Source organism: Orycteropus afer, unplaced genomic scaffold (assembly GCF_000298275.1).
Source record: "Orycteropus afer afer isolate SDZICR_OR568_19922 unplaced genomic scaffold, OryAfe1.0 scaffold00258, whole genome shotgun sequence".
Lineage (NCBI taxonomy): Eukaryota > Metazoa > Chordata > Mammalia > Tubulidentata > Orycteropodidae > Orycteropus > Orycteropus afer.
The window spans coordinates 747,145-758,543 of NW_006921845.1; the positions used below are offsets into that span (position 1 = coordinate 747,145).

At 35.3% G+C, this 11,399-nt stretch overlaps 1 protein-coding gene across 1 annotated transcript; it reads right to left on the minus strand.

Moving 5' to 3' along the window:
- Nucleotides 1–9,044: 9,044 nt before the first annotated feature.
- LOC103204762 (olfactory receptor 8D4) lies at nucleotides 9,045–11,288 on the minus strand. Its single transcript, XM_007949966.2, has 2 exons — nucleotides 11,130–11,288; nucleotides 9,045–10,097 (listed from the first exon to the last, which is right to left on the minus strand). Exons 1-2 carry the CDS (start codon nucleotides 11,286–11,288, stop codon nucleotides 9,045–9,047), a joined length of 1,212 nt encoding a protein of 403 aa, XP_007948157.2.
- Nucleotides 11,289–11,399: the final 111 nt, after the last annotated feature.

The window sequence follows — 11,399 nt, forward strand, 5'->3', positions numbered from 1 at the left end:
TTTGGTATTTTCACGCAAATTCTTCTGCTAATTGGGGTTTAGCCCAATTCTGTATCCTTCCCTTCAAGTCTCAGGGGTCCACGATTATCTTCTGTGTCTGTGTTAATTGGTTTCCCTTTTCTTTGTTGAAGAGGGTCTGTGCAATCCTTCTGCCTAGTCCGCCATCTTCTCCTCCATTTTTTTATCTTCCAATAAATTTTCTCTGAACTTTATGACAACATAAAATACTTCTTCACATACACACGGTTGAAGATAAATAGATGAGATCATTAATTAAAGATGTGGTCAGGAAAATATTTATTTTGCCCTAAATCATATATTTCACCCATCATATTTTTCTTGGGGCATCATCTTTCTTACAAGAACCATAATTACCTCCCCTTTCCTTCTAATTAGTTGCTAATGATGTACTTTGAAAGAAATGTTGTGTTCTAAGTAAAAGGTCATCCAAAGCTATTTCCTTGTTCAAACTTATTGTCTGGTAATTCAACCCAATCATATCTCATATGGGGAAAAGACCAGAGCTATTTTAACACCTAAATTTGTAAACATAAGTGAGGTCTCAGAAATCCCTTCATCCTCAGAGTCTGCAACTGCAACTTATGTTGGGACCAGCTAAAGCCAGGACCAAATAGGTTAAGGCAGTCCTGCCTGTAGTTGTTAGAAGGTTATTCCCAGGATTATTCAGGGTTGAAACTTTTGCCTGCCAAATTCTCAGGATATGAGTCCTCTCCTGCCAGAAATACAAATTCACTGATCTAACCTCTCTCATCAATTTTATTCCTCCCCTGTTTCATCAAAGCAACCATTCCTGCCCTCCCTGCAATTTCTAGATCCTCTTATTTAATGCTTCTGTAAATTTTCAAAATAAGGCTTACTTTTCTTCCTTTTTTTTCAATTTTTTTTTTTTGCTAACTATAAAATTAATGCATGGTCATTGCAAATATATATATATAACTAAAAAGCATATAAAAATACATAATCTTTCTTGACCAATGATAACTTTTCAATTTTTTACTGAGTGAACCTCAACTGTTGAAGGTACCTAAATATACTTCTTTTGAATTTCCTATTGGTTATTAATGTTCTGGTTTTTCTTTGTTGTTTTCATATGGTTCCTAATTTTTTGTCAGTTTTTTTATTGTATTATTTATTTTAATTCTTCTTGAGTTTTGTTTGTGTTTCCCTTGATTTTGTCTGTGATGTTTTTGATTTTTCTCACAATTAGCTGACGATATCTACATAAAATTCTTTTGAATTTCTTATCAGGTACATTCAATAACATTTCTTCATGTTTGTGATATAACAAGATTCTTGAATGCATATCTTCTTGTCTTTCACAGGAAATTTTTTTCTACCAAATCTTTGACAATTTTCACTGTGGTTTTTTCTTTTCATCTCTTCCTGTTTTGGTACTCTGATCACACATAAATTATTCCTCTTGATTGTATCTCACATAATGCTTAGGCTTTTGTAATTTTTTCCATTCTTTTTTCTGGTTGTTCCTCTAATGGGTATTGAAAGATTTGTCTTTAATCTCACTAATTCTGCTTTCTATTTATTTAATTCTACTTCCTTTTCCCTCTCAGTGCATTACCTATTTCTGAAATCTTGATGTTAATCTTCTGGATTTCTATTTGTTGATTTTGTGTGGCTTCTAATTTTTCATTTATGTTGTCAGGTTGTTCTTGTATTATTTTTCTGTATTCCTCTAGAGTTTTATTTATGTTTTCCTTCTTCTTCCTGTCAATCCATTGAGAGTACTTACATATAATTCTTTTGAATTTTTATCAGATTGTTCCAATGCCATTTCTTCCTTTGGAATGTTTTCTGGCTCTGTATTTTGGTCACTTTTTTAAGGGACTCTGTCGTGTTTCTTTGTGTAAACTGAAGTTGTCTGTTGTCTCTAACACACTGAAATGTTGTTGTAATTCTATTTAATTGATGATTGTATGTTGATGTGTTTCTCTTAGAAGTGTTTTGTTGTTGTTGTAATTTTTGTTTTAATTTATCTGCTCAAACATGGTGAATGTTACTCTATTCAGTAATTTGGCAGTACTTAGGTTTTCATCATTTGTTTCCTGATAGATATGACAGAGAATGGAAGTATGCACACAGTTCTCTGTTTGCTGTTCATTTAGAGTAGTTGAGGGCAGGCTTGCTGCTGTTAACCACCATCTGTCCTTGATCAGGTGGTACAGGAGTGGGTGGGGACTCTCACTCAGTGATCACACAGAATGTGGAAATTATTGAACAATATCATTAATGTCACACGCAAGTAAAATCTTGCTGAAGATAATTCAAAAATGGTTGCAGCAGTATACTGACAGAGAACTTCCAGAAATGCAAGCTGGATTCAGAGGAGAATGTGGAATAAGGGATATCATTGCTGATATCAGATGGATCTTGGCTGAAAGCAAAGAATACCAGAAAGATGTTTACTTGTGTTTTATTGACTATGCCAAGGCTTTTGATTGGGTAGATCATAACAAATTATGGATAACATTGAGAAGAATGGGAATTCCAGAACACTTGATTGTGCTCATCAGGCACCTTTACATAGACCAGGAGACTGTTGTTCAAACAGAGCAAGGGGATACAGCATGGTTTAAAATCAGGGAGAGAGTGCATCAAGGTTATATCCTTTCATCATACTTATTCAATCTTTATGCTCAACAAGTAATCGGAGAAGCTGGACTATATGAAGAAGAATGTGGCATCAGGATTGGAGGAACACTCATTAACAACCTGTAAGGAGTGGCTGGTGGGCTTGAACCACCAGCCTTCTGGTTAGCAGTCAAATGCCATAGACACTATGCCACCAGAGTTCCTAGTTTATTTTCATTCTGTTTGTGCTCTGTGTCTAAGGAGTTCATTTTTTATGGGTTTTTTGTTTTGTTTTGTTTTGTTTTGTTTTTTGTAGACAGAAAAGGATGGATCATGTTTTGTTATTGTTGTTGTTTGTTTGTTTTTATCCATTCTGTCACTCTCTGCCTTTTCAATGGGGAGTTTAAGTGATTTACATTTAACCTTATTACTGGCAATGAAGTGTTTACCTCACTCATTTTGCTGTTGGGTTTTTGGGTGTTTCATAACTTCTTTGTTTTATTATATTTATTTTTCTGTTTTTGTTTGTGTTTAGGTGCTTTCTTGTGATACATTGTTTTGTTAACTTCCTTCTTTTGAATGTTGCTTCTTGGTGATTTCTTAGTGGTTACCACATATGTTACATTACATAACTAACAATACTATAATGTCTAACATATGAATAACTGTTAATGTACAGTCTTAATATTCCTGATATGCTTCTTCCTCCCCCATTTCCATTGGTGTGTCTCCATTAACATCAAGATACAAGCTATATTCATTAGGTTTAGTTACTTATTTCTTAGTGCACTTTCTTTTCTATTTGGAGTCCTTCTATGAGTAATATTCCCAAAGTTTGTCTAGTAATGGCAAATTCTCAGAACTTCTATTTGTTTGGAAATGTCTTGATCACCTCCCTCTCCTGCTAAATTTTTAAACAACAACTTTTCTGGGTAAAGAATTCTTGGCTGACAATTATTTTGGTTAAACAATTTATATACGTCACTCTGTATTCTTCTGGTCTCTAGAGTTTCTGGGGAGATCTCCACACTGATTCTTATGAAAGATCCTTGGTATGTTAAATTGTGTTTTACTTCACTGCTTTCAAAGTTCTCTCTTTGCTTGTGGCTTTCAAGAATTTTATAAGGATATGGCAAGGAGTTGATCTTCTTGTGTATCTTCTGATTGGGGTTCTTGTAGCTTCCTATATTTTCAGGCTTGGTTCTTTGCTCAGATCTGGGAAACTGATTATCTCTGTACCTTTATTTTTATCATGCTGCTCTGGGATTCTAATAATTCTAATATTATACTTCTTAATTGAAGGCCACATTTCCTTTTGGATTTGTTCTTTTTTTTCTGTTCTTTTCTCTTGAGATTTGGTAAATTCAGTTATTTTGTCTTCTAGTTCACTTATCCCGTCTTTTTTTGTCTGTTTGACTCTATTATTGAGTGCTTCTCTTGCTTTTTTTTTTTTTTTTTAAATTCAGATGTTTCATTCTTCAGCTTTAGAAGTCTCTTTGTTTTATTTTTTAAGTTTTCAATTCCCTTGTTAAGTCTTTCATTTTATTTCTCCATTTGCTTCCTGAACTCTGTTAATTTGTTTTCTATGTGTTTTTTGCTTTCTTTAAACATATTTAGCACCACAGTCTGAAAATTATCAATTATTTACATAACTTCAGCCTGCATAGAAGAGATTTCCTCTTCTTCATGTTTTGCCCTTAATTGTTCATTCTTATCTTATAGTTTGTGTGTCTTGATGTATTTTGTTGAATTCGAGCCATTTTTTATCTTTCAATTTTTTATTCTGTTTATTGTGGAAATTTTTTCTGCTTGAGTGTCCTGGTGTTGGGCTCAAACACAGCAATGATTGGAAGTGTTCTGGTTATCTAATGCCACTCTAACAAGAATATACCACAAATGGGATGGCCTTAACAAACAGGAGTTTATTCTCTTACAGTTCAGAGGTTTTAAGTCCAAGTTCAAAGTGCCAGGCTCTAGGGGCTGGATGAAAGCCCCTCAGTCTTGGGCTTCAGCACTGCCTTCAGCAACTAGCTCAATGAAGCTACAGGCTTTTCTTCACTCAGACAGCTGCTGGCTGCTGAGGCTACCAAGCCCAAGGTTGACAAGTAAAAAGGCACAGTCCCAATGTTACCAAACCACACAGCAGGCCATTAATTCAAGTTCATTGTAAGTCCCCAGGTCAGTAGAGCATGGCAGGCTGCTGAACAATGACTCAGCTACATGCAGGGTTCAAGTGTGCCATAAGCTAGATACTATCCCCAAGGCTTCTGCTTATATACAGGAACCAGACCATATCCCAAAGGCAGCTACTCAGCTGCTTGTGGTAGATCCCACCATGGAGTTGATAGCCAGTCTCATCATGGGAGATAACTATCACCAGGTGCCCATCCACTCAACTAGGCCCAGCCAAGTTGACACATAAATATAACCACCACAGGAAGGATAGTGTGGTGTTTCATTCTGTTTTACAAGGTCACTATGCAGCAAAACTTACTCAAAAGCACCTAACAACAAACAACATCAGTGATGTTAATTTGATCATTTGATTAAAGTGAGGATGACCAAGTTTCTCCACTGCAAAGTTACTATTTTACCTTTGTTAAAGAATCTTCTGAGGAGACACATTGAACTAAGAAATATTTCACCTACTAGGTTTATAATCCATTAATAATTTTTGTACAAATCAATTATTATTGTAATGATTGCAAAATGATGATTTTATAATTCTGTATTCCTTCTACATTTATAAGTTGGATTCTTACTGTATTAAAAAGGGTTTATTTAATAATATAAATATATATTATTGAATTCAATTTGATATGTTTTCGAAGACTTCTATTTTTAAGTTCATGAGTGATATTTATATCTACTTTTGTTTTCTTTTTTGTACTGTTTTTGTCTGGTGTTGGTATGAGGGTAATGCTGATCTTGAAAAATGAGTTGGGAAGTATTCTTTTGTCTTGTGTTCTGTGAAAGGGATTGTGTAAAACTTGTCTTAATTCTTTAAATATTTGGTGGTGTTCACCAATGAAACCATTTGGTCTAGAGATTTTTTGGAGAGGGGAGAGATTTTTAAATTGCAAATTACATTTTTTAATGGTTATAAGACTACTCAAGTTGTCTACTTCATCTTGATTGTGTATATTTTGCTCATCTTTTTTCTGTTTATTGAGTAGGAACTTGAATTTCAGATTTTTCTTCTTTTGAAATGTAAACATTTAGTACTAAAAATTTTCTTCTTAACACTGTTTTACTATGTCCCATAGAGTCAGAATCTATTTGATGGCAGTGAGTTTGCTTTTTTTTTTTTTTTTTTTTTTTTAGCCCTATGAGTTTTTAATTTTCTTTAAGACTTGTCTTTGAATCAGAGAATATTTAGATGGCCAATATGTACTTCTTTCTCAACCCAAATATCCCAAAACACACACACATCTAATTTTTAATCAATAAACAGAGAATTTGTTAAAAAGTAAAACAGACTACATCAATTTATTGTTTAAACATGTTGCTGTTGTTGTTGTTATGCGCCGTCAATTCGGACCCAACTCATAGTGACCCCTCCTTGGGTTTCAGAGGCAGTATCACTACAGAAGTAGATTGCCCCATCTTTCTTCCAAGGAGTGGCTGGTGGGTTTGAACCACCAGCCTTCTGGTTAGCAGTCAAGTTCTTTAGGCACTATGCTACCAGAGCTCCCTGTTTAAACATAGCAATAGCATTTTTGTACTTAGAATTGGTACTTAGAATAAAATTCAACTCTTACATGATTTGGCATTTGTGTGCCTATCCAACCTCCTTTTACACCATTTCCTCCTCTTTCATAATGCTTCAGCCTTACTGCTTTCTCTATTTCTTGAATAAAGTCAAGTTCATTCTAGCCTTGGTACTTATGTACTTGTTTCTGCTCTTCTGTTTCTATGTAAATGTACTCTTCTATTCCTTCAAGATTCATCTCTTGTACTTTGCTTCAAAACATTCTATTGAAAGTAGTCCTTAACCAACGTACCATTATTTATCTCATTTTTTTTTCTTTAAGGCACTTATCTCTATCTGTAATTATCATGTTCCATATTACCTGCTGCTCTGACCTCCAAAAGTAAGCAGGAATCTTGTCTATTATATTCATAGCATTACAGCACCTAGAACAGTGCTTGGCACATAGTGTGATGATAAGCATATACTAAATAAATGAACTAACACATAACATTCCCCATAAAAGAATTATATTGGCTGATTGTACAAGAGTTTATTCTTGAAAATTATATATTTTTTCATTATATTTAATGTAAAACATATTATTTAGAGAAAAATAAAGACATATAGTTTGTAACTTACAAAGAAAAGATCAACTCTAAAGAAACATGTAAAAAGTTGTAAAATACTTCCCATATACTAGTTGTCTTAGTTATCTAGTGCTGCTATAACAGAAACACTACACGTGGATGATTTTAACAAACACAAATTTATTTTCTCACACTTCTAAAAACCAAACTCACTGCTGTCAATTTGGATCCAAATCATAGTGACTTCTCCTTGGGTTTCCGAGGTGGTATCACTACAGAAGTAGATTGCCCAATCTTCCTTCCGAGGAGTGGCTGGTGAGTTTGAACCACCAGACTTCTGGTTAGCAGTCAAATGCCTTAGGCATTACGCTACCAGAGCTGCTTTCTCACACTTAAGGAGGCTAAAATTCCAAATTCAAAATGTGGCTTTAGGAACTCTGGTGTTGCTGCAGTTAAAGGATTGGGCTGCTAACCAAAATGTTAGTGGTTGGAACCCCCCAGCCACTCTGCTGGAGAAAAATGAAGCTATCTGCTTCCATAAAGATTTACAGCCTTGGAAACTCCATGGAGCAGTTCTACTTTGTCCCATAGGGTCACTATGAGTCAGAACTGACTCAATGACAGTGACAGTGGGTTTGGGCTTTAAAGAAAGCTTTCTATCTCTGTCAGCTCTGCGGAAAAGTCCTTGTTTCTTCAGCTTCTATTTCCAAGTTCCTTGGAGATTTCCACGTGGCTTGGTATAAATCTCCCCACATCTCCGCCTGCTAACTTGCTTGTGTGATCTCTTTTATATTTCAAAAGCAATTGACTCATGATACACCCTTCACTAATCTGTGTCATTAATATAATAAAAACAACCCATTCCCAAATGAGATTATAAGCAAAAGTGTAGAGCATAAGATTAATAACACACATTTGGGGGGGGGGCAGAATTCAATTCATAACAATATTTAAACTGAAAGACATCGATATTTAGATATGCTTATCTAAACATCATTTCCTCATCTAGATATTCTACATTTTATCCTTGGATCACCAGATACCAAACATTAGGACCATATTTGCTTATCACGTTGCTGAATCTTCTTCATTGACTTCTGCTGTAATATACCAGTGGTATTTAATGAGCCCTTTAGAAGAAATAATAAGAAAAATTCTTCCTCATTTTAGGTAAAATTATTGTGTGATTTCCATCACACCACTCATTATTATTTATTCAAATTTCCATAAGATATATATCTTTTTTAATGAGATAAATAAGAGCAAAGACCTTGTTTCAAGAAAAGAATTTGGTGTGATTTATTTTTTGATATTATTATGGTACATCATGATTATAGTGTGGTATTGCTGGTGGCATAGTGGCTAAGACATTTGACTGCTAACCAGAAGGTTGGCAGTTAAAATCCAGCAGTCACTCTGAGAAAGGAAGATTGAGCAATCTACTTCCATAAAGATTTTGGAGCTCTGATGGCATAATGCCTAAGGCATTTGACTGCTAGCTAGGTTAAGGTTCAAACCCCCAGTCATTCCACAGAAGGAAGACTGGGCAATCTGCTTCTGTGAAGATTCACGGCCTTGGAAATCCAAAGGGGGTAGCTATGATTTGGAATGGACTTGATGGCAGTGAGTTGTTTTTTCCCCCCCCTAGAGCTATGAAACTAATCACAAAATTTGATATTCAATCTTAGCAATGTTATTAAACTTTAAATTTTATGTATTTTTTTACTTCTCATCTCATACTTGTTTTTTATTTTATTAATCTTATTATGTGTGGAGATATATATATATATATATATATATATATACATACATACACACACATATTTATAAGCTCCTGGGTGGTGCTTGACTATTAAATTAAAAGTCGGTGGTTCTAATCCACATAGCACTGCCACAGAAGAAAGACCTGGCTATCTGCTTCTGTAAGAGTACAATACAGCCACTGAAAACTCTATGGCACACAGTTCTACACTGAAGCACATGAGATCACCATGAGTCACTATTGATTCAACAGAAAGGGTTGTCTATAGAAACATATATGCATAAACACAAAAAACTCACTTCAAATTACTTTTAAAGAGGCAGAGTCTAAACACTTCCATACAAACATATTATTATTAATACAAAAATAGCAATTATAAATGTATAAATAAACTTTAATAAGGAGCACATTCATTATGAGATACTTTTCTTTTTAAGAGTTTTATCAATACATTTTTTACTTCCTTATTCCTCAGACTATATATCAAGGGATTTAACATGGGAATCACGGTAGTATAAAATACTGAAGATGCTTTCTCCTGGGTGAGGGAACTGTCAGTAGCAGGTTTCAGATACATAGACATGAGGGAGCCATAAAATAGAAGAACAGCTGTCAGGTGGGAACTGCAGGTGCTAAAGGCTTTGGACCTGCCCTCTTTAGAGTGGATGTGGAAGATACCGGAGAGGATGAAAGCATATGAAATAATGATCATCAGGCTGGTGGCCACCATGTTAAATCCACCAATGACAAAAATCAAAAGTTCATCAATATAAGTGCTTGAACAGGAAAGTTTAATAAGAGGGACAATGTCACAGAAATAATGGCTAATGATGTTTGAGTCACAGAAAGACAACCTTAATATACAACCTACATGAATCACAGCATCTATCAAACCTACTGAGAAAACACCAGCCACTAGCAGACAGCAGACCAGAGAGGACATGATGGCATTATAGAGCAGTGGCTTACAGATTGCAACATAGCTATCATAGGCCATTGCTGCCAACATGTAGCATTCTGAAATGACAAATATACAGAAAAAAAACAACTGAGCCATGCATCCAGAATAGGAAATAGCTTTATCTTTGTATAAAAACCCTGCCAACATTTTGGGAGTGATGACAGAAGAATAACAGACATCTAAAAAAGACAGACTACTGAGAAGATAGTACATGGGTGTGTGAAGTTTAGAATTCAATCCAATTATTGAAATCATGCCTAGGTTTCCCACCATGGTAACCATGTAGATCCCTAAGAAAAGGCAGAAGAGGGGCAGTTGAAGCTCTGACTGGTCAGTTAATCCTAAAAGTAGAAACTTAGTCACAGTAGAATGGTTTTTCATACCCACTTTCCTCTCAGAAATCTGTAGAGATGAAAGGAAAAGAGTCAAATTAGTCAAGAAGAATTTTAGCTTGTCTCCAGTTCCCCACAGCTCAGATTTTTCTAGCTATGAAAACACAAAATCCAGGGTCCCTTTTCCTCTTGGCACAAAAGCTGTGCCTTCTTGTCAGGAAATGTTAATAGCTGTTACTGGAAAAAAGTATGCCAGGGTCACACAGGTCATATTCAGAAATGCTAAGTTACATAGGCAGGTTTCTTAATTGAAGTATATCTCAGAATTTTCTAGAGGATTACATAGCATACAATATTTCCACAATTTATTTGATAATGAAGCCCCCTTCTTTCCCAAAGTGTAGTGCAGCTCTAATGTAACTCAAAACACAATTAAGAAAATTATGTTTTTGTTTGGGAATTTTTTCTGTTATCTTAACCTAAACAGTAGTTGATATCTAAGTAGGAGCTTATTCTTACAATTCTTCAAAGAAGCTGAATGATAGCAAAACAGTAGACTTCTCAAAATTGATTCTGCCTTCTGAATCTCTGGCTGTTCTCTGGGCTAAGTCTACCTCTCCCATCTAAGCCATTGAATGTCCTCAGAAGGAAACTCTAGGCAGCCTATTACTACTGTGGTCACTTTTGGCAATGCCAACAACTCAGATACATACAATTTTAGTTGGGGGTCCCCACAGAGCCCTTCCTGTCTTCCACCCATACCTCTCCTCAGAGAGGAGGGAAATATGGCATACTTCTCAGAATCACCTATCCTGGATGCAATCAAAGTCTTATTTCTGAAGTAACTGATTGTTTTTTGTGTGGTGTTGGGCTGCACATAGAGCCCTTTCTAGATTATCACATTTGCTTAAAAACTATCAAGATTCCTGCTCAAAAACCTGGTTTAGTATTTTCTCAACCTGCCAAACCAGGATCTATGTCTGTCTCAGGATACTCAAGAAGCTGCTTTTGTCTTCTTAGTCCCAATCTATTACTGCCATCTTAAGCCAACCACACTTTCTTTGGTCACTTGAATTCCCAAATATATAGATACTTCCTCCTGATTTTCCAAGTCCCCTACTCAGTTAAACAAAAAGGAGCTTTCCAAGTCCCTTACTCAGTTAAACAAAAAGGAGCTTTCTGATACTGAACAGCTGTTCCTTGAGCAGGTTTTTCCACAGAACACGTCTTTTGCATCTTCTCTTCTTCCATCCACAGGGATGAAGAAAGGGAATTCATGTGCAGTAAAAAGGGTATCCAATTGCCCTTTTTGATTGTTATTGCAATTTCCTTTCCCTTCAACCATCTCCAATTAAAATGCACAGATATAGTCTAGCCACAGAGTACACATAGAGAGATATATCAGAGGAATGTCCAAGAAGATTAATACTCTCTCTCTCTCTTTTTTTTTTTTTTT